The sequence below is a fragment of the Sceloporus occidentalis genome, unplaced genomic scaffold (assembly GCF_023333645.1).
Source record: "Sceloporus occidentalis isolate IW3139 unplaced genomic scaffold, rSceOcc1.0.p SCAF_3, whole genome shotgun sequence".
In the NCBI taxonomy this organism is placed as follows: domain Eukaryota; kingdom Metazoa; phylum Chordata; class Lepidosauria; order Squamata; family Phrynosomatidae; genus Sceloporus; species Sceloporus occidentalis.
This window is the reverse complement of record NW_028316983.1, coordinates 68,581,813-68,606,200: the sequence shown is the minus strand read 5'-3', so window position 1 is coordinate 68,606,200 and position 24,388 is coordinate 68,581,813. Positions and strand designations below refer to the sequence as shown.

General features: G+C 41.4%; 1 protein-coding gene across 2 annotated transcripts in view; it reads right to left on the bottom strand.

Moving 5' to 3' along the window:
* Positions 1-324: 324 nt before the first annotated feature.
* The window catches only part of SLC6A17 (solute carrier family 6 member 17), a 48,666-nt gene continuing 24,602 nt past the window's right edge, over positions 325-24,388 (bottom strand). The window contains exons 3-13 of one of the 2 annotated variants that reach the window (XM_089514873.1): positions 18,670-18,827; positions 16,227-16,353; positions 15,961-15,990; positions 15,266-15,447; positions 14,362-14,472; positions 10,999-11,240; positions 10,389-10,581; positions 9,169-9,361; positions 6,371-6,530; positions 4,792-4,954; positions 325-3,450 (exon numbers count right to left, since the gene is read on the bottom strand). In XM_089514873.1, coding sequence (XP_089370999.1) covers positions 3,082-3,450; positions 4,792-4,954; positions 6,371-6,530; positions 9,169-9,361; positions 10,389-10,581; positions 10,999-11,240; positions 14,362-14,472; positions 15,266-15,447; positions 15,961-15,990; positions 16,227-16,353; positions 18,670-18,827 — 1,928 coding nt within the window. In that variant the 3' untranslated portion in view covers positions 325-3,081. The remainder of the gene's footprint in view (positions 3,451-4,791; positions 4,955-6,370; positions 6,531-9,168; positions 9,362-10,388; positions 10,582-10,998; positions 11,241-14,361; positions 14,473-15,265; positions 15,448-15,960; positions 15,991-16,226; positions 16,354-18,669; positions 18,828-24,388) is intronic. The other variant, XM_089514874.1, reaches the window with a different exon arrangement.

Here is a 24,388-nt window from a genome sequence, read left to right as displayed (position 1 = left end):
CTACTACACTATGGTGACTCTTGAGACAGTTTCTACATCACAGCAAGAGTATAATCCACACTGTAGAATTAAAGCAATCTGATACCACTTTAACTGCCCTGACTCTGTCCTATAGAACCCAAAGGCCTGTTACAGACAGCCAAAATAAAGCTGCTTCGAGTCACAGTGGAGGTATGGTGTTTCAATGATGCATGCGTCCTAAGAGTCCAGAAGTCGCACCAAAGCCACACTCCATACCTAAGGACTGGAGCGTGGCTTTGGTGTGGCTTCTGGACTCTTAGGACGCATGCATCATTGAAACACCATACCTCCACTGTGACTCGAAGCAGCTTTATTTTGGCTGTCTGTAACAGGCCAAAGATTTGATGAGGTATTCAACCTGGTCTGCCTCACCAAGCTACAAATCCTAGGATTCTGTAAGACAGAGTCATGGCAGTTAGTGGTATCAAACTGCTTTAATTCTACATTGTGGATTTACCCCAGGTTTTTGACTGTGTGGGTGGTCTACAATAATAGTGGGGAAATTCTCTCACAGTGCAAGTTTGTGTGAGGTTACAGGGAAAGCAGTGTAACTTATATTGATAGTAATTAATTCCAGATGACTGTGCATATGACTGGAATCTCAAGAGCATAGTGAGACCTTTGTGTATAAACATTTAGCCACTTGGATGCAATCTCTGTGGGTAGCCATTTAAAGTGGCCTCCACCAGAAAACTAATGGAGGTGGAATAGAAAAATCAGTCTTAAATCTAATCTTGTAAAAGACCCAGGGCTTTTGAATGAAAGCACCAGTAATTTTTTAAAGCAGGGATGATGATCATATCACTCTCCTGCTACTTAAAGCAGGCTTCCCCCTCACAATCACTGTAGGTGTCTGTGGTAGTAATGAATTTTCCCAGCAACAATATATTCCTATGCGCTATCCCTGTTGGATGTGTAAAATATTTTGGAGTGACAAACACAGCATAAACACAGAAATATGGGCACAGACACTTTGGGCTTTCCCTGCTGATGTGGCTATGGAGACTATCAAGGTGAGTACTGTCCTTCAAAACTGACCACACTGCACCACTATCTAAATCACTTGAACCAATATGGTTGTTTCTTGAAAACATGTACTTCCCGAGATAGAAATTTCTCAGGCTTAAGGGCCCTGAAGATCTGTATGAGGCACCTGGCCCCATTCAACAAGCATGAAAACATTTCCGAAGTTTGATCCTTGTCCACATTATAAGACTCTTTTGGGGGAAGCAGGGTTTCAAGCATGGGGGTGTGTTTAATCCCTCTCATGGCTCCAGTTTACTCTTTGCAGATAAGATCTAAAATGCCTTCTAAATGTTATCCACTGCATGATGATGCTGTAACAGCACAGGATTTCTTTATAAACTACACCTTTCCAACTTGGTGGTAGTAGAAGAGTAGTCTTTTTGCTATTCTCCACTTTAAAAAAAAATCAGACTAGATGTATGCTCACACAAATAGTACAGCAGGGAAATGTTTAAATACCAGATTAAGAAAGAAAAGAAAAATAACCTTAAATTGGTTCCAAAATAATCTTAAAATGGTTTCAAAATTGTGACATTTTTGAACATTTTAAAAAAGGACCTCACTATATGCGCACTCCCACATGTGAACTGTAGAACTCTCAAGCAATTAAAAGCATAATAAAACAAAACTTTTAAGAGGTTGTTTTTTTGTTTTGTTTTTTAAATAACACTGCAGACCTTGAGTCATCAACTGAATGTGACTAAGCAAGAGACGGAAGCTGTGTCAATAGTTATTAATAATGTCACTGCTGTATCTTATGGATGACTGTTTCACATGTGTATCCACATTCCCACCCTGCTATTTCAAAGACAATTTGAATGCACCATCTAAAGGAGGTATGACATTTTCTGAGCTACAAAATATAGTATGTTACTCAGAAAATGTGACAGAAAAGATAGTGAGTGCTATCTTGAAGTAAGATGTGCAGTCATTTTAAAAACATGTAATTTTAATATCCACAAAGCTAATAATGCAGAAAGCCCCTTGCATACACTCAGTGTGCCTCTAGAGCAGCATTCCACAACCAGAAACCCTCCAGTATGTTGGACTGCAACTCCCACCATCCCCGCTTGGTTGAACATACCTGGAAGGCACCAGGTTGAGAAAAGGCTGCAGTAGAGAGTAGCTGCTCCTGAAGAGTTTTCATCCTACCAAGTTCAAAGCCTGCTCAGAGCTAGATAAATGATACCAGGAGCGACACAATGAATTCTAAACAAACAAACAAAAAACACTACACTGATGGCAAAGAGTCTGTCCTACACATATAGTTCCTTGATTCTCCCACACACACATGGCACATATATGAACTTGCCCCACTGCTTGAGCTGTCCTTTGGTAGAGGAACAATGCAAGTAATATTAGCAAGCATATCTATCCAAACTGCACTAAAACATGATCACCTCAATTCCCTTACAATTTTTGGTCCTCCATCAGTTTTGGTCCCCCTCATCGCTGGGCATTGTAATGTCCTGTCAATCTAATATGTATCTTGGCCCAGACTTTTAAGAAGTGTTCACCAAAGCAAGTGTTCAAGTTGGCTATTATCAGAGCTTAAAACTATAAGTAGTCTGGTAAAATCTTCCTTGTGCTATGAATAGAGGCGCTTAGATATACTAAGCTGAATGAGACAAGAACTCCGCTCTCAACTAGAGGAAAGGGATGGATAGGGGAGAGCTTCTGGGAAGCAAGAAAGCTTTCATTTGGGTGTTGCCTTTTTTATTTCCCCTTTCCAGTCTCTGATTGCTTGAGTATGAGTTATATTTTGTGTGTTTCAGTTCCAATTGGCTAAAACTGTCCTTATGCCCATAAAATTTATTGCAATATCTTATTACTATTATTCACTGAGATGGGTTCTGATATTTTGCCCAGAGATGGACAGGAAAGGCTTCCTCCCTTCCCAGCTTTTATAACCACTCAACATCAACTGACCCCTGACTGCTGTAAATTCTGGGAAGGGATTTCTAAAGCTCAGGTTCCTTCTCTAGGGCCTCTTCTCTTTCACCCATCAAGTAGGGGAGGGTTGCTTGTTGATGGTCACAGTTCAGATTCAGGTGTGGTAGCCATAAGGTACCCACCACTATAGCGTCCATTGGCAACACTGCTCATCTCCATTGGAGATGTTGTCCCTGGGCCCAGGTAAGAACGATGAGTAGGCATTGGGGAGGGAGTTTCACTGGGTACTTTACTCAAGATGAAGCGGGTCTCATCATTGTCTTCTAAGTTAGAGATGTCCTTCATCATGCGTCCCTTCTTGTATGTGACAGACAGCGCATTGGAACCATCTGATACCAGATGGAATTGGCGGAGAATGAAGACTACAGGCAGAGGAAGGATAGCCAATATGATCAGCGAGACAAGAACACCCATGGCCCATTTTGGATAATATAGATATTTCTCTGCAGCCTGGAAGAGAAAGAGAAATGTCATTGACATTTTTCTACTTCACTACCAGAATAACATTAGAGATTATTATGTTCATCTTCCCAAAGCTTGGGAAAGTGTCGGACTTTAACCCCTGAAAGCTACTTCAAGGATAGCCAGTGGCCATGCTAGCTGGAGGATTTGGGGAGCTGCAGTACAGAAAAGTAACTTTTCCAAGAAATTAGACTTCCTTTGGCAAACATATAACTCTTACCTGTCCTCCAACTCCAAGAAAAGAAGCAATTATCCCTACAAAGGATAATTATTGTCGTTTTGTTTCAATTTGGGGGGTATAAATAATGATGATCAAAATCTCCCATCCCAAAACCATTCTCCTCTTTTCTGTATATAAATACTTGTGTAGAACTAATATCTTAAGAGTAATGTTTAACACAATTTGATATTTTATGAGGCAGTCATCTTATTTTTAAAAGAGCAGCAGGTTCATAAGGTTATAAAAGATTTCCTATAGAAGGAATAAAGTGGACTTTCATGGTCAGTGTCTATGTCCTGAACATACATTCTGTATGACTTTATCTTAAACTGAGTATGTGCAACCCTGACATTCCATTAGCCACCAGCTATTATGCTACTAGCAAGATTGCATCTTGGTCTCAACTTCACTAGGAAGGATGGACAGATATTCTCCCTCTGCCTGGAATTAACTTTAGTTGTGTTTTCTACAACCGCCGCTTGTACAACTCTAAAATAATCTATGAGCCAAGAATTAAAAGAGAGGTGATGCATACCATCTTGAAGAATTAACTGAACCAGTTGGAAGCATTTCAAAGTACTCAGGATCTCTAGAACCACAAAGGATGTGACAATGGAAGTCACAATGACTGAGTACAATCTACTAGTGAATGATGGACTAGAAATTGCACAAAAGATCACAGTCCTTTGCAATGAAGATCTATTGACTTTATTGTATACATTGGTGTTCAGTTTATATGTTTCCAATGATACAGCATGGTGTAAATCAGAGCTACTCAAACTGGTGGTCCTTGCACAAGTGCTAGTTATTAAATAATCATTTGCTGGTCTGCAGAAATATTCAAGGAAGTACTTTCTGGAACATGGCCACATAGCCCAAAAACCCACAAAAAACTATTCAAGGAAATAAAAATTGCCAATGGGCACAAATATCATACCAATCTCTGGCACATTTTTTTTTTAAATGGGATTGTTGGTCCTCCACATCAGACATCCCATCCCAGGAAAAAGTGGAGTAGAAATCCAACAAACAAACATTTGGTTTCATGCTGGTACAGAGCTTGTGGACTTGCTATTTTCAGGATATTATATTCTCAGTCATGGACTCACCTCTTCTCTGATCCAGGCATTATAACCTGGTGGAGTGACCACTAGCTGAATTACACTGGCTGTCATTAGGCCAGCCATGCAGATGGGTGAGACATACTTCCATGTGTAGAAGTAGAAACGATAAGGACGGAAACCTAGCATTTCAGTTAATTCTTGCATGAATCTAAGAAGAGAAAAGGAAGCAAAATGATGAAACACAATAAATTAATTCCACAGTCCCTATGTCTCCTGATTTGGATGGGGAAACTCAGGGGCTGTGCAGACAGCTGTGAAAGGGTGGTCTCCAGCCACCCCTTTTACAGGCAGATTGGGGCCATGGCAACCACATGCTGTGGCCTCAATCTGGCCTTTCCAGGGCGTGAAAAGGAGCCACAAAAAGTGGCTCCTTTTTGCACCCTGGAAAGGGTGCAATAGCTGTGACATTGCGGCTTTATGGCACTCCTTTAGTGCTACATCGTGCAGATGCAGCGCCAGAGGAGTGTCATGATGCCACATGCCATGCGGTGCAGCACACACCATCACACTATCCTGGGAGTGGAGCCAGGGTGTGCGTCATGTGGACACTACATCTCTACTCCACCCCCAACCTGGCCTTTAAGGGTGGTCTGCACAGGGCCTCAGTCAAGGAACACTGTTGGAGCCAAACGTCTAAATAAACATCCTGAAAGTTATGTACTTCAAGATTAAACCTACTACATATTTAGTAGTTACAGAGGATAAAGCTGTAATCATATGGTCCTGAGAACATATCTCAGAGGCCATGATAAGGAGTTGGTTTCCTCCTCAAATGACTTTGCCATTGTGTCAGGTCTTGGAAGGGGAGATTTGAGATTGGAACCATGTCCCAGTTTTTCTGACTCAGTGACTCCACAGTCTTCATAACCTGTCAGAACCATAGTCTTCTTATGTTTTCAGGGCAAAAAGAGAGAGAGGGAGAGCGAGAGAGAGAATGTTGGAGATGTTGTTATGGGCAGAAAGGGAGAGGGCCTGGACTTACTAGATTCAAAGGCTTCTAAATCCCACAACAAAACGCAGGTGTAGGGTGCATCTACACTGTAGAAATAATGCATTTTGACACCACTTTAAGTGCTGTAGCTCCTTCATATGGAATCCTGGGCTTTTTAGTTTTACAAGGTCTTTTGCTTGCTCTACCAAAGAGTGCTTGTGCCTCACAGATCCCACGATTTTGTAGGATGGAGCCATGGCAAAGTAGTGTCAAACTGTATTATTTCCACTGTGTAGATGCATCTGTATTTTGAAGTAGGTCTAACTCATGGCTCTGAGTTAGACCTACTTTTAAAGAAATAACATCTTCCTTTCTTTTTTCTTTCTTTCTGTAAAAGTTTCAAATAAGCTATGCAGAGAGGGAAGAGAACTGAAAACTGGCTAAAGTGACACTTTGGCTGGTCAGATATTATTTTAGGTGTAATGGACCCTCCATCAGAGGAGTGTTCCATATACCCAACTTTCCTTCAGATTGCTTCTTAAGTGTTAAAAAACACAAGTTTAGGAAACCAGAAAAGCCAATAAGAGAAGTATGGTCATCTTCTCACTTATCTTCCTTTAAAGGAACTCTTACTTCTTGGTACCGTAAATCCAAGCCACAGCAATGTTCTCCAGGATGACTACAAGAGTGAGTGGCAGTGTTGCAGAGTAATCATCAAACATGTTGACAAAGTAGTTGCCCGACCGTTGCACAAAGATCAGCCCCACAAAGAAAGCAAAAATGCAACAACCAACTGTAAAGAGCAGAGGATAAGAACTGTCAGCAAGAATACAAGGCATGTCAACCTTCTCCTGAAGACACAAGGCAAATGGATAGCATCATTGCTATAGAAGGAAAGCACTCTATTAATGGGACACCACTTCCCACCTGTGAATTGATATGGACTTTAAGAATAGGAATTAGCCTCCACTTTACAATATGTTGGAGAAAGAGACTGTAAGAATTTCCTAAGACATTTTAAGAAACTTCCTTTACATCACTGCTACTCTAAGAACTGTGGGAATCTGTTAGTCTTTCACAGCAAATAGCTTGAGAAGCATTGCTTCCCATCATTCCTGGCAGAACTATCCACAAGTCAATTCTCCCATATGACCAATTTACTACTGGTCTATGAATACAGACTGTGGTGATACATTTAAAAAGTTGCTCTATTATAAAGATATGGCAATTATGCAATGATAGCATCCCTGAATATTCAATCTAAGCCATCCATCCTTGAGTAAGCACTTGTTTGCCCTTATTTGTCATATATCAGAGACTAATTTACAGTGCTTCATAAATAAAGGTTAATAATAAATAATTACAAAATTGCTGCATTATGCTAGTTCAGTGAATAATGCAATGGTTTGTTCTATGGCTACAGTAACAGTTCTGCATGGGGGGGGGGGGGACTGCACCAGAACCATTTCACATGAGAAAGAATGTATCACATACAAGAGTCCAATTATCATGCATGTAGTTTAATTCATGTGATGTATCAGTGCACATCTATTCTATGTTTACACATTGTGATGAAAATAATGCAGCCCTCCCAATATTGTTGGATTGCATGTCCCGCCAGCATAGCCAGTGATGAGGACTGCTGGGAGTTGTATTCCAGCCATATCTGGAGTGGTGCATGATTCCTAGTCCTGGTATATATGAAAATTTATTTTATATCCTGCTAATGATAAAAACCTGCTAGTATTGAAACTTCCTACCATGGTGGAACTGGTGCATGTATGAGACAAACTGTATGTGACAGTCACACGATTTTCTAAAACCAAGTCAATTTTGGCTTGTATGAAACAGCTGGGTTTACCCCTATAGGAAAGCAGAATTAAGCAAAACAGACAGCACCTTTTATGCACTTTATTTCACTATGTAAACACTGAAGGCCTTGAGTCTCACCATAAGCTGGATATAAATTAAATTCATAACTAATCTTAGGCATACGTCCCTGAGAGTATAGATAATGAGAATTACTTCAAAGTAAACAATCACAGATTTGGACTGTAACATTTTTAGTATGGAGGCTCATGGCTGGAAGATTTTTTTTACCACCATCTTAAAGGATGGCAACAGCAGGTTAAAAAAACAATTTCTGCCCCCAGGGGCTCTCTGGAAGTGGAGAGGGAGCTGGAAGCCCATCTTTGGAGGTTGTATATGACCAACCCTGTTTTAGAAAAAGGCAAAACAAATTCTACATACAAATCTAGAAAAATTTAAGCAGATGTAGATGATGAGATCATAGAAGATACTACATAACTCATTAGAAGGTTTTCACTTTATTTAGGTTATTAGGAAATATAGATTTAGGTCTAATTTGTACTACAGAAATAATGCAGTCTGACATGGCTTTAACGGCTATGAAATTCTAGGATTTGTAGTTTTGGGAGAGATTTACCCTCCTCTGTCAAAGAAGTCAGGTGCCACAAGAAATCCCAAATCCCAGGATTAAATCAGTGCCAGACTGCAATATTTCCACAGTGTGGACTGCCTGTTTCATATCAGATCCAAGATATGGACACCTTTGTCTTTAAATTTAACTTTGGTTCAAGGTTTTACCAGCTGTTAGATTGCAAGGAAGTTTGGCAGCAGTGCTCTGCACAGCATGGGTAGTTTTAAGCCAAGTTTGGCATAGGATGAAATGTTAATTTCTTAACTCGGGCCACACTTGGGCTACAGCCCCATGCATACTTGCATGGTAGTAAATTGCATTGAAGCCAGTGAGATTTACTACCAAGTTAACATGCCACAAGTGGTCATTTCGGGTAGGTTTATGATAGTGAGTCAAATGTGACAAAGCTGTCATAAAATCACTTGGCCTCTTTGTTAGTCCAGTTCTCATCACCTATATACTTTTTGCTCTTACAACTTAACACCAAGTCTACCCACATCCATTCATACAACTTGACCTTAGTCTAATTAAAAAGATTGTATGTACAGCGCTGTGTAAATTTACAGCGCTTCGTAAATAAAGGTTAATAATAATAATAATAATAATAATTAATAATAATAAATAATAGGTCTATCCACTTCCAGAAACATAATCTTTCTAACCATTTGCCTCTTTACCACATTGAGTACCCAGTGCTATCAACCAAGCTGAGATACCTTCCACCCACTCACACACCCACCCTTGAGATGCTGTTCTGTGGGTAGACAGAACAAATGGGAAAATTCTCCCTTGAAATACCACATCCTTCCCTTTTCTCTTTTGGGACACAAAAACATTTCATTGCTGCTGCTGAAATTCTACTTTCAGCATTCAACAATGGCTTAATGACTTTAAGAATGGCCATGGTGGCTGGGATATTCTGGGTGTTGTAGTCCAAAAAGTTATTTTTCCAGATTTCAAGCTCTGTGAATTTCCCTAAGAGTGACCTTACCTGTTAATATTTCCTTGCGCACCTTGAACATGTCAATGATGGGTGTGGTGATGCCAGCCATGGTCCCAATCATGCTCCCCAAACCCAGGTTTATCAGCATCAGGAAGAACATCACTGACCAGAAAGGAGAAGCTGGAAAGTGGGTCATTGCTTCTGTGAAAGCTATGAATGCGAGGCCAGTCCCCTGCACTGACTGTACACAGCCAAAAAAAGATGCTCATGTTACTCTTGGCAGAATTTTTTTTAAAAAAGCAGATGTGCATGTATTCATGTAAACAGATCTCTGTCTGTACAACCAGAGTCTCTTAAAGCCCAACAGCTAAGCAGTTATTGGGCTGCTCCCAATGTGAAGAGTTTCCTACATGGACAAGAGTAGGAAAAAGTATGTAAAATGAATACTGATGGTTGCACAAGCATCTATTTTACCACACATGCATATTCTGAAAAACCATGGTTAGCTGTGGTTTCCCAGTGCATGTATTACCATAGCCATGATGCAATGTGATTCTTGTTTTTTGCACCAACTTACTATGCTATGCTATGTCCTCATATTCTTCAAGGACATTTGTTCCATATATTGTTGCATTTTGTGCACACTTCTCATGCTCAGTTCTTTTTGTGATTAAGGGGAAGGGAAGTTCCAGCAAATAAATGCTCCCATTGTCCTTATCTTCTAGCCAGTAAGGAGATTCACAAGGTTTCTTCTGTATAACATTCAAAACCCTATGCTATTTTCCTGTTATTTGGTTTCTTGGTGTTTAAACATGCTGAAAATGAGAGCGAGGTGAGTGAGAAAAGAGAAAAGCACTCACAAAGCCCATAAAATCTCTGGTGTGCCCAATAATGAGGTGACTTCATGGGAGCTTTGGGGCCAGAATACTCCAGGCTGCTCACAGAGTATCCTGTCAAGCACAGATACCACCACTGGCTCGTGATTTCAGAACATCCTGAAATTGCCAGTTCCAGCTTAATATTAGTGGACGGAAGTGCTATACTAGTACTGTTGTGCTGTTGTGCTGGTCAAACAGTTGTGCAATCAATTGAGCAGCTTCTTGTTCAATTGCTTTGTACAACCACTTGTGCAATAAACACAATATTGTTTTCACCCTTGCACAAACTATGAAAAGATACAACCACAAGCATATTAGTTGTGAAAGTTAAATAATATAGGACTTTGAGTCCCAAATAACCATGAAAAGCAACCTCAGCTATAAACATACCTTGTCAAGCTCATCTTCAAGTATACAGGGATCTAGCCCCAGCTTCTGGAAGTGCTCCTTCTTTACTGTCTTTATTACACCATACATCTCGGTGTAATCCTTGGCTGTAAGATGGGAGAAGTTCACTTGGGGTGGAATGAGTGCATGACTCAGGATATTGGAGTTCAGGTAACCCAGGATCTTCTCAGCATTCCTAAGGTGGAGAAGCTAAAAGTCACTACATAGCCATTTCCTGGTCCTTAGACATTGCTGTTAACCTTGTTCTGGGAATAAGGTGAAAGGCATCTTCTTCTTGCAAAACAAGCAAGGTGAAGCCCAAGCAGCTGATGTGGGAGATATTAGTCTTATTCTTCCACAGCACCTTCTACAAGAATAATAGTTAAAAGTTAATTTCCCTGTGCTACAGAACATTCTAAATCTCCCAGCAATTAAACTGCAGGTAGCTTCACAATAAAACAACCACCTAACCCATTTTCTCTTTTAAGAAATTAAAGTTATTCTGAAATATTTGTAGATATTGATAGAGATACAGACTGATATAGATATAAACCACCACCTGTACGCACTCTTCAGAGAAATCTCTTAGAAGCAGACTTAATGTAGTACTTACTCAATTACACATTTCTCATTCATGACATTGGCTTTGAAGCCCAGCACAGCAAAGACTACCAGCGTTGCCAAGACAGAGGTGAAAAAGTTGATGAGGGAGACAAGAGCTGCATCAAAGTGGCAGTTGTTGTCCTGTTTGTTGTAACTGGAGAAAGCGATAACTCCACCAAAGCCCAAGCCCAGGGCAAAGAAGACCTGAGTGGCTGCTTCACGCCAAACTTGGAGATCCAGCATTTTATCAAGCTGTGAAAAGAGACAAGAGGGAAGTCAATTCAACCATCCAGACAGACACATGGCAGCAGGGAGCAGTACATCACTGCATGTATGTGCAGATACTTTGAAATACAATTTTTCTGCATGAACTTGATAAAATTTTATATCTTTCTCCTGAGTTTACAAGGACTAAGGGCAAATCCAAAAAAATGCTAGGCATGTTAGGATCCAGTGAAATGAAATGACTATTTGTTTCAAATAAAGTCTTGTAGCATCTTAATGACTAACAAGTTTTATTTGAAATAAGCTTCTGTGGACTCAAGTCCACCTCATCAGACCACTCCTTTCTAAATTATTTTATTATCTTTATCTCCCACAAAGTCCTACTCTGCTACCTCATCATGGAGTGGAAGTATGCTAGTGGAGCATGAGTTCTAGTAGTTCCTACCAAACTAGAAAAAACTTTAAAGACAGCCCCAATGGAGGCCTGCATGCTTGCCAGCTGAGGACCATCCCAGTATGTTACAGCCGAGTTCTTCACCAGAGTGTTGGCCACTAGGTGATGAACTGCCAAAAGTGAATAATTCAATGATAGTATGACATCGTAACAATATTGAACAGTTAATCCGTGGATCAAAATTTAAATATCACAGACTGCAAAAGGCCTGGGAGAATAGAAAGATCTTCACATACAAAATGACCACAGAAAAGATGGTAGGCAAAGCCTCTCTGGAGAAAATATTCCATAATCTGAGTGGATCACCACCATAAAAGTCCTCAACTTCTTTTGGCCACAACATACAGAGCAGAGACTCTAAAGATGAGCATGTTGTTTGGTAGGAGTATGAGAGAGAGAGAGCCCAATCCTTCAGATACCCTGGTTCCAAACAGTTGGGACTATGTGGCTAATGAGCTGTCACAAAATCCTCCCCCATCAGATGCCTTTTGTGCATCTCCCAGCGATTTGAGAGACTTCCTTTTCTTCTCTGCTGGAAAATCTGGGGGGAAACGCACCCACCCCTTTCCCCGATGGATCGGGGCCTCAGCTGCCACAGCAGCAGCCCTGAGGCTCTGATCTGCCGCTTTTCCAAGCCATGGGGAAGCGGCAAAAGGCCACTTCCCCGTGGCCTGGAATGGGGTGTCCTTGGGGCTTCATGCCCCAAGGACACTCCGACAGCGGCGGGGAACAAAAGAAAGGGGCCACCCAGCCCCTTGCTCCTTTGTGTTGCTGGTGCAGCCATGTAAAGGCTGCGCCAGTGACACAAACCTTCTGGCACCGCTGAAAGGGCGCCACTGGTGTCCTTCAGCAGTGCCAAGATGTCACGGCCGTGCCGCCCCGTTTGGAGGCTGCGCGGCCGTGACGTTGTAATGGCAGTGCCCATCTAGAAAGGGCATCACCATCACAACGTACTAGGGTTGCAGCATGTCTGGAAAGGACGCCCCGAGGCAACCCTAGTACGTGTGCAGGCCGGCGCAAAGTGCCGGCCTCTACAGTGCCTGAGAGTCATGCCTCCTGTGGCCTCCAGGGGGTGTAATTCTCTATGAAATGGTTGTTATTGTATGCACTTGTCATTTTTGACTTAAGGCGACCCTAAATATTTTGTTACAAGTTTCTTCAGAGGCAGTTTGCCATTGCCACCCTCTGAGGCTGACGGAGTGTGATTTGCCCAAGGTCACCCAGGCCAGTAACCCTCTCCTCATCTTGTTTAGGCTTCACATAACATTTCTGGAATTGGTTTTGTTTTGAAACCAAGAAGTTAGTGCAGCTTATAAAACATTGGTGTGATTTCATTGAATTGTCTAATGCCTCTTAGCAGTTCTGCAGTCTGTGGTTGGTTCAATTGCAGTTTCCAGGTCATTTTCAAAGGCAGTTCACTCAATACAATGCTTTAATCCAGATGGGACATTACCACAGGACAGGTATTTTTAGTCCATTGAGGCAGAGCTGCAGCTTGAGTATCAACCAAAACATATCAAAGGCATTTAGAGCCATTTAGGGCAACTGTGGGAAACTAGGAGGCTGCATTGCCCATCCACCCCCGTTAACTTTACCTACTCCTTCACGATATCATCTGCTTTTCCCCCAAAATTGGGATACAAAGTGGTTTACAATTAAAGGAACAATACTGTACAATTAAAAACATATAAAAGTGAGCAGTAAAATAGAATTAAACTAGTGCGATATTAAAACACATTGCTCATTAAAAGAATAAAAACAATTAAAAATATAAAAGTGCTTAAAAACAGTACATATACAAATAATTAAAAATACTAAAACACAGTAAAACAATAATAATAAAACTATACACAGACCCTTAAAAAACTTCAAAACCAGCACCACACAGCACTAAAAGCCCAACCTCAATCATTTGTAAAGGTCTGGTGGCACAAAAATGTTTTAACTTGCCACCAGAAAGACAGCAAGGATGGGGCCCTCCTGGCCTCTCTGGGGAGTTCCAAAGTCTGGGAGCAGCCACCCAAAAGGCCATTTCCCTTGTTCCACCAAACAAGCCTGAGAAGGTGGAGGGACAGAGAGGAGGACCTCTCTGGATGATTTTAAAACCCTAATGGGATCATCCTGGGAACTGTAGTTTGGTGTGGCACCAAAGTTCTCAGACAGAGAAGACTAAATGTCTCACCGAACTACAATTCCCAGAATTCCATAGCATTGAGCCATGGCAGTTAAAATGGTGTCAAACTGGATTATTTCTGCAGTGGGGATGCAGCCTCCACGAGACAGAACACTTATGAGTGATCATGCCACCTGTCCTAGTCATTTTCCCATTCCAGGGATCAACCAGGGCTTTGACAGAAGCACCTGCCAAGGCAGCAGGAAACTTCCTGAGAGCCATCAGGAATGCAACCAGATCCATAAGCCTCCTTATGTCTTCTCTCCTTATAACTCTTGGATACAACCCAATCTCCTTCTCTTTCTTACATCCTTCCTTCTGGTTCTGGTCCTCTTTACCTCTCTCCCTTCTCTCTTTTCTCCTCCTCACTTCCCCTTTATTTCCATCAAATTCTCCTCTTTCTCCTCCTTAATTCTCATGTGTCCCAATCTTAAGAAAAAAGCAGAGTATAAATAAAATTAACAATAACATGAATATCAACAACAAAAACAGCTGCAGCATTACAAATATGGTTGACTTACCTTGGGAGTGAACATATGCACAATGCCATCTACTGCTCCCCTCAGGAGCAACCCCCGAACCAGGAAGCAGATCAACACCACATAAGGAAAGAGTGAGCTGAAATACATCACCTAAGAAAGAAGGAGATCCTATGGCATAAAGTAGGAGTTGACTTTGTATTTGATATCTTCATGGAAAAATACTAAAATTGTAGTGACACCACTGAAACCTTCCACCTACTTTAAGCAGTCATATCTATCTACAACGCATTTTAGGAATTTGGTGAGTTACTGAGAAGAATTACCTATTCAGAGATCTATAAGCCCTCCTTCCTCAACAGTACTGTAGTCTCCAGGAAAATATTAACTAGTATGCCAATAATGTGAATATCTTGTAAGACAGCTGAGCAACAATGCCCACTGAAACCTGAAGATGTTTGCCTGGGTGTACCAGTGCTGAATGCTACATCACAACTGGCCTCATCTCCTATGAGCTTTTACACATGTTCTTTTCTCTATCATATAGCTGCCACAAGGCAGAATGGATTTGATGGCAGAGCAGACAAGGTTTGCATTCTTCTCTTCCTGCTTATTTTTCCGTTGCTTTCCTGGCCACTAAGCTTCTCAGGGTGTTTAGAAGTGGTTGAATTCATGCTTATGTGGAGAAAGAGCTACTATTGATTTCTATTCTAGACTACGATTTAGGACAGGGAGGGGAAGCCCACAGGCCTAAACTAGTGATGTGGGTTTAATGTGGTTGTGGAGGGTCCAGATCTGTCTGATTGAGGATCCAGATTCACCTGCTTCCCTGCAAAGCTTTAGACTTAGTAATTACAGTGAGACACACCCACTTTATAAGTCTGTTCATTTGTGGTGGGGTATGGCAAGTTTGATTCTGCTTCAGGCTCCTACGCTCAGCCCTTACCTTTCCAGAAGACTGGATTCCTTTGATCATGGCCAAGCACACAAAGCTCCAAGCCGCTAGTAGGCATAAGGTCATTCTCCAGTTAAGCCCACCACCCTCTGAGATGGAATTAGAAATATCCAAGGCATCACGGTACCAGAAATAGGTTGTAGCAGAGCTTTTGTCACATTCTGGTTCCACAGCTGAAAATGAGATGAGCTTTAGTTATTACATGATACACAGTCCTTTCTTTTGACATCTCATAAACACAGTCCTGAGCCATAGCAAAGTTAGTCAATACTTAGGAGCCTAAGGAGGATATATGAGCATCACAATTTAGGAAAGATGGTTATGGTTCACAGAAAAGGAAAGTGAGCAGGGAGACTTCCCAACTGAAATAAATTAAATAAATGGGGTAATTTATGCCCACTATAAAAGACTCATTTATCTGTTGGGTGATGTTCAAATTCTATTACAAGCTCTATTAACCTCAAAAGCATTTCTATTTTACTTTACGGGAAGTATTCATTTGCTGCTGCCAACCAATGTTCAAATGCAATTCTATATTCTACCATCTGGAAACAAGTCTGAATGACTGTCACCACTTGGACTGAGAGGTTCTCTGCTAGTACTTTCAACATTCCAAGGGAAAGCCTATAGCTGTCTCATGACAGGGCACACACAAAGCCTGGAAAAAGTACTTGTTTGGACTGTACCTGCCAGTATCCCCCAGCCATCATAGCTAGCTGTGAAGAAGCAAGCAGAGGTTAAGTAGATGTTTCTTTCTTTTTGTGCCTCACAAAGTTGGGAAAGGAAAGTCAATGGGTCAATCTTTCTTTGCTTTGTGATAATGGCCAGTGCTTATTACTAATGCAAGAATTATCCATATTTCAGTACTAGACTGAACAGTCCCGAAATGAAACCCAAAGGTCTAACCTGCTTCCCACTCTCTCATACCAAGTTGTGAAGACAAGGTACTCACTTGCAACTGAGCCATTTCTTAAGAGAGGGCACTCACTCCAAGGCAGAGGATATTGGAAAGATTTAAAAAAGTAAAAGATGCTCCAGCCTATGATCACATTGTAATAGAGCCCAACAAACAAGCAGACCTGGGAAATTGAGGAAAAAAAAATAGTGTTTGGATCCTGTACATCAATAACGTTCTTCAAACAAACTCAGGGGATATACCATGATTAATGATAAAGAATGGCCATATAAATACAGAACTTCCTTCTGGATGCCCATAGTACACTAAAATACCTTATAACCACTGTAATTAATTTAATTTAGTGGTTAAACTGTCAATATGAACCAAACTCAGTCCTTGGCAGGACAGTTAGTATTTGAGGTTAGTTGCATATACAAGACTTGGTAAGCAGTGATTTGATTAATTTCTTTTGATATAATCATTTTAATATAGTAATTCTGATTGGCAATTTAGTCAATGCAAAAATCTCATTTGTTCTCTTAAATACTATGAAATTTAAGCTTTTAAAGAAAGTAGTTTAATTTTAAAATGAAAGTGCTTTAAAACATGCAAAACTTTCATTATTCTTTGATATTAATCTTTTTAGCAAAAATAAACCAGAAAAGATGATAAAGATTAAAACACATTTTAAAAATACTGAAAATAAAAGGGGTAAAGCATCATGATAAATAAGTATTAGAAATTACAAATCTCCTAGACACTCCAACAGTTTTAGCTGAAAGTGAAGAGATTACCCTCCTACAACCTTCATATTATTACATTTCGTACCTTTCTACCCACACTTGTACAACCTATGACCTAACATAAAGATTTCATTGATGAAACAAAGATTTCTATAGGAGACCAGGCCTTTGGAAAGACAACAGTATCTGGTGACTCATATTCCCAAACATAGCAGTAGCTAATGGTTTGAAAACTTTTGGGGACTCGTAAGCCCTCTTATAATTATTATTGCTAGCTTTGAGTCCAGAGCTTACTTTTTGGAGTTCCCATAAACCCACAGACAGCCATACTCTGGGAGATTCCAGAAGTTATAATCCAAAAATGTAATTGCCATGAGCTTGGTCCTAGCCACAATTATTCAGAAGTAATTCCCCTCTGTGTTTAGTGGCATATTCTACCTTGCAAGGATATTTAAGACTGCAGCTTATCCAGGGTTCCAAAGGGTTTGGAAGTCTCTAACTGCCTCTTTTACCAGCTGAGCTGCAAGTTTCTGATAAGAGATTATGGTGGGGGGCTGGTCAGCTCTGCAGAAAAGCAGCACCTTTGGCATTATTAAGCTGGCAACTGATGACACAGAGGTGAGGCTTTGGGGAAAGGTCTGGGCTTCAGGAAAGAGAAATGCATACTCCAGGTCATAAAGTTTCTGGAAGGATATGAGTGTATGTGTGTTTCTTCATCTGTCCCATGAGGGAGTCTGTCTCCTAGGGCTGAAACAGTGGCCAGAAATCAAGACTTAAGTGTTGTATTTGCACTGGTGGTCCAGAATCATCCTGATGACTCTTGGGATCTAGTGCAAAAGCCTTTGGTTGTAATCATTGCAGAGACTGCCCCAAATAAACTACAGCCTGAAGCAAAGGACCAAATGGTTATCCCCTCCACTATCTCCGTTCTACATACAGAAGCAAAGTGGACTGAAAATTATTGATATTTCAATAATGACAGCATGACAACATTTTCTATAACACCTGGAGCAAGCTGGTTTCTTTAGGAAATACAGAGCAGACTAGCCTCTGAGAAATGGGAATGCTTGGGGATCTGCCAGTGCTGCCCACCTCCACCCAACAACATCTGCCTCTGAAGTAGTTATCTCACTGCCTGATGATAGGGCTGGCCCCTACATCTCTGTGATTCAAGTAAATGCCAAGTGACAAAACTGCCCAATAGGGGCTTGGGTGGGAGAAGTGGTGCTAAATTGTAAGCCGCTTTGATAGCCTTGGCTGAAGAGCAGAGTATAAATAATAATAATAATAATAATTATTATTATTATTATTGTTATTATGTTTCAGTGTCAGGAGCCTGTGCTATTACTCTGCCTGCTAATCTCCTGATTGGAGATGGCTGGTTGAGCTACAGCCAGATTTAATTTGGGGAGATGCAAACAGAGAATTAGTTTAGCACACACTGCACCTTCTTAAAGGGCATATCTAGTCCACTCAAGTGTCTATAGACAACTGTCCTGTTTGTTTACATGAAATTAAAACAGGTTGGGCACTGATGGCATTCATTTGATTCTGTCATGCTGTTCTGGGGAAACAACTCTTCCAGGCATGAACTCTGCCATCCTAAATAATCAACTCCACAGATGGTCATATTCTAATTCTATTCTGCAACTGCTAATCATTCTTAAATATAGGAAATAAGTCTGCTAGACAATGAAAGCCACCGTTCACCCATACTCCATACAACCAGTTATGAGTCATGTTCAAGCACCCACTAGGCAGCTGGCAAATCCAATGCCCCCCAACCGGGGACAGACGTAGTTCCACACGCCTATGCTGCCCCGGCGGATTCTCTGGCCCACAGCCAGCTCCAGGAAGAACAGAGGGATTCCAATGAGGATGAGCAGTACCAGATATGGAACAAGGTAGGCACCTGGAAGGAAAGAGAAAGGTCATTAGAGCAGTCTGACTGGACTACATTGGTTTAAGAATGACAATGTTTAATTTATTTTACTTGTTACTCTTCTGTTCCAGAACTTTGTAGTTTCAGGCTTTCCAAACAGTTCTTTTAGTGCTGAAACAGATACATGTTACTGCTATAAGGTAAACTTTATCGGTGCCAAATGACACAGTAAAAGGTACACAGCAGAGAACCATCCCAGCTCTTTCTCTTAAGAGCTCTAATGTCCTTCTCATCACTAAGAAAACTATGCAAGTAGATGAACAACAGACGAAAATTCCCAGCCTTTATATCTTTTCCCAGCCTCAGACTGAAAATGTAATGCAAAAAGTCACATAAGGTCATGAATACAAGTTGAGTCTTTCTCTACACTGAACAGCTGTTTTCACTTGGCCATGATGCTAACAAGGGCCCCAAAACCCATCTGCCTAGTGGCAGAGGCCCAGCTAGCTATGATTACACTTGATATATCTTCTCTCCCTCTCAAAAATCTCAAAGCAGTATACAGTATGTACATGGCCTTGGGCATACTCTTAGCCTCAGAGGACAGCAATGGCAGACTCCCTTTGAAGAAACTTGCCAAGAAAACCCCACAATAGGCTTCCTTTAGGGCAGACCTGCACAACTTCACAGTAAATTGGGGCCAAAATTAGGTCAGAGATAGGTTTTAATTCATTGTTATTAATAATAACAATGGAATATTAATAATATTAATTCCATCTTCCTCCTCTGCCTGGCCCGCTCCTCGGGAGAAGGCCAAGCAGCAAATGAGCTTTGTGGGTTGAGCATTTGCACATCATGCTCCTCCTCCACCTGGTTCTCTCCTTGGGAAACAGCCAAGTAGTGGAGGAGCCTTGAAGTTATTCCACATCTTGGTGGGCTGCCCAAAATTTTACTAGTGATGGCGCAGTCTCTATCTCAGGTGGCAAAAAACCAGAAGCGGTAGATTGTCCTGTCATCTGCTTGCTGTTACTGCTCTAGAAAGCCTCACTCTAGCCATCCAATCCTATCAGGGGCAGTTGGTGGGCTTCCCCAGCAGTTATAATATATCTGCTTTGGGTTTCATTCTAGACTTTAAACAAGCTATCCAAGGTTCTGGACTCTTCACCCAAAATAGGTTCAGACCCTTGAATAGCTCCTTTAAAGTCTAGAATGCAGTGCAGTGTGGAGTCAAAATATTACTGACAAGAAAGCTTCTGACCACCCTTGATGCTAAGAATGCCTACCTCTGAGGGAACACTGGACCTAATGTGTGGGCAATGCTGCTGTCTGTAGAGCTCATTTGCCCTCTGTCTTGATCTGGGGGTAGGGGAAATGGCTCCTTCTTCTCCTGCCTCAGACATTGGGAGACCCTGGGCTGCTACTTTCTAGTCTAAAAAACTGTTCCCTATGACATGAAGGTTGCCAACATTATTCCACTACAGAGCAACCAAAGTACACAATGGCCAGACTGTTGGTATGGGAAAGGTTCCAAACAAGCCTTACATCGAGGGAGGATAATGGCAGCAGGATCTGGGACATAAGCCTGATAAGGGAAAGCCATATTTGTGGGAGTTTCCTCTTTGACACATCTTCTAGGTAACATTCTCTAATTGAGGAAGAGTAACAGAAGGAACCAGAAATGTGCCTAGATGCTCATGAAAGGCAAAATATATAGCAGGATAGAATGCCAATAGAGATGGTCAAGATATTCTTTATAGAAAGCTATAAAATTCCTTACAAATGTACATACATAAGGAAAAAAATACCCTCCTCAATCAGCACAGAAAGTTTGCATGAAATTAAATTGTACAACTCTAAACCTGATAGTAAGTACAATAAATGTGTGCAGAGCCCTTTAGATCTAAGGGTAGGAAATTAGGATTATGATTATGATTTCTTACCCATCTCTCCCCATGGATCGACAACAACAAATAAACAATGTACATCATCAATTAAAACACCATAATTAAAATATGCAATAGTTTAAAAGGGCAAATAAGATGTACACATTCTAGACCATTCCAAATTTAAAATTCATCATTTAGAATTCATAATTTAAAAATCATCTGGATAAGCCTGCCAGAAGAGACTGGTCTTCAATGCTGTTTTAAATTCAAACAGATTATTCAGCTGTCAAATCTCTTCCTGCAGGTCATTCCACAGTCTAGGGGTGGTTGAAGAAAAAGACCTCTGCATAACAGTTGCAAAACTAGTCGCAGCTGACTGGAGTAAATGTCCACCAGAAGATCTGAGTGTATGGGGTGGGTTATATGGAAAGAGGTGATTCCATAGGTCTCTCTGTCTCTGGCTTTGCTTTGCGAACGAAGATTCAGGAAGGATTCATCCGCGCTTTGTACAAGCATGTTGGTGACTAAAAAGGCCAATCCGGGATAAACAGGTCCGGTTGCAGAAAGCACAGCGGAAAGTCTCCTTGGTTGATGTTTCCAGGTTGTGGTTCTTTCTGCGTTGTCGTTTCTCTTTGAGACTCGTTCACCATGAGCTTTCGAAAAAGGCTGCAGCATTGTGAATAGTGCGTCTCCATGCCTCCCGATGCGAGGCCAGGGCGGACCATTGTTGGTGATCAATTTGGCCAAGCCTGAGATGTTGTTTCAGGGAGTTCTTGTATCTCTTCTTTGGGGCGCCCCTCTTACACTGACCCGTGGCGAGTTCACCGTAGAATACTATTTTTGGGAGGCGATGGTCCTCCATCCTAGAAACGTGTCCTGCCCAGCACAGCTGCGTCCTCAATAGCATGGCCTCAATGCTGGTGATCCCTGCTTGCTCAAGGACAGCAACATTTGTCACATAGTCAGTCTAGTGTATATTTAGAAATGTGCATAAACAGTGCTGATGAAAGCGTTCAAGGAGTCGTAAATGTTGGCGATAGGTGACCCATGTTTCAGACCCATAGAGGTGTGCTTCGCCTCAAGTGTTTGTTACTCCAGACTCTTTTGTGAAGCCTTCTGAATGCACTATATGCATTTGCCAGTCTGTGATCGATCTCTTTATCAATCTCGGCATCTGAGGAGATAATGCTTACCAGGTAGGTGAACTGCTGGATGGACTTAAGCACAGATGTGCCTACAGTGATGTGGGGATGGTAGTGTTCTTCCTGAGGTGCTGGCTGATAGAGAACTTCCGTTTTCTTCAGACTGACTTCCAGTCCAAAGAGCTCTGCAGCTGTTGCAAAACAAGATGTTAGGTGCTGCAGAGCTGCTTCCGTATGGGCAACGAGGGCACCGATTCCATAGGTAACCTGGACCCAAACCATGTAGGGCTTTAAAGATAATAACCAACACTTTTTACCCTGCCCAGAAACTAATTGGCAGCCAGTGGAATGATTTTAATATTGGTGTAATATGATCACTCCTGGATGTTCCAGTAATCAATCTGGCTGTTGTGTTACAAACTTACTGAAGTTTCTGAAGTTGATACAGTGGTAGCCTAATGTACAGATCATTGCAAAGGTCCAGCCTTGAGGTTACTAGTGACTGCACTACCATCTTTGGAAATTGGAAGAATACACTGTTCTAGTAACACATGCTCATTTGGTGAAAACTAAAATATGGTGGAGAAGTACCTTTTTCTTCTGAGGAACGTGACATTGAATGTAAAAGAAAATCCTTTAGCTCTGAACTGACTGGCTTGGAAATCAGCTGAATGGGGTGTGCATTTAGGGCAGGGGAGATTGCTTTGGTGTTGCTTCAGTTTGGTAGTTTTGACTCATATCTCACTTTAGTTTAAATCTCAAGCACAGTCTTGCTTCAGGTCATTTCCCAAAGGTTTCATATGTTTCCCCATTGACTATAACAGGGAAATCAACAAATGGCTATAACAGCTATTATTACTACTGCTGCTCCTGCTGCTGTTCTGCCTTTTGCAGAACTGAATTAACTTTTCAGTTAATAGTAGTCTCTTCTGAAGAATGAAGCCTGCTAAAGTGCAGACTAACATGTGTGTGAATATGTTCTTAAATGCTAGAAGACCACATACTCCATATCACCAAAAGTGCTTCACCTATGAACAAATGCATGGCTGACAACTTACTGATTATATAACATTAGTAATTATTATTATTATAGTTTTGTGTGCATGTGAACTCAGTTTAGAGTACAATGTAAAGGGAACTTTCATGCAGGTACAGGCAACTTGAACCCTTCAGATATTGTTGGATTGCATCCCCCATCGGCTCCAACCAGCATAGCTAATAGTGAGGGGTAATAGGATTTGCTGGTCAACAACAAGTATAAGGAGTCCAGACACTCCTTATTCTTACCTCCCCCACTTGCAAAGCCCCCAGAAGAAATCCCCATCCTCTGTTTCAGAGCTGAGAAATGTGGCTAACCACTGTGGCTTTATATGAAGAGCAACTGTGCATCTAAAGCCCTCCCTGCTTGTAATGCTCTTTAAGCAGATCACTAATCTTTTGGAGGCAGGTTCTTTTTCTTTCCAATATAAAACTGAAATGTTTTGGACCAAGATGGAAAAGACATTTGCTGAATTGGGATTTTATGGAAAGTGTATGTTTTGTGAGATTCGTATTCGTTATTGTACTTGAATGATAGAAACTGTTATGCTAATAAAGTTCTGAGCATAAAGATATATGCATATATGCAGGGTTGGCACCAAGGAGAAAAATATAGACAGAGGTCTCTGTAATATTTCACATACACACAATGCAATTATATGCTATTTCAAGATTGTTCCAGTATACACTGTGTGCTTAAAGAAAACACAGTTCCTAGAAAGGTTAGATGGAAATTCTTCATACAGGTTCTTTTTAAAAGCAATAACATTAGTTTTTGGTTATTTCAATAGAATTGAATGAATAAGGCAATCTAAGGCAGGATACAGATCGCCCAAAAAGGGCAGTCTCCCGTCGCCCTGATTTGCTCTGTGAGGGAGCCGCAGTGGACAAACCGTGCGGCTCCGTCACGGAACAAAAAGAACCTGCAAAAAGCAGGTTCTTTCTGCGGTGTGGTTGTGATGCCGCAAGGCACCAATGGCATGCTTGCAGTGTCACAAAGGCGCCGGGATGTGCGGACGCTAGGCGTCCATCACGGCAAAATGGCGGTGCTCGTATGTACAGGGCTCCGCCATTTTGACGCCCTTGTCACGTGCGAGGGATGAGTCACGTCTGGAAGCACTGCCCCTTGCATGTAATGACAGCGCCCCATAGGGCCCGTCTATACAGTGCCTTTGAATCATACACAGCTGACCAGGCATGCCAACAACACATGTATTAGAAGATGAACTATTGAACAATGATAGTTATTTCTTGGACTATGCTTCTTGGACTACACTTCCAGAATTCTCCACCCAGCATGGTTAGTAACAATGCCAGCTGAGGGCATCTAGGAGCTGTGGTCCAAAATAAAAGTATCCAAGGCAGATTCATAACACTGGCTGTTGGCAGAATTTTGATCCTGTTTCACATACAGCGGAATTGGACAAGCAGATTGCAGATGATTAAGAACACCCATTGCTTTATCACCATCTTACATTACATAAACTAGTGTTTCAGGAAGCCTCCTCCCCCCCCCCAAAAAAAA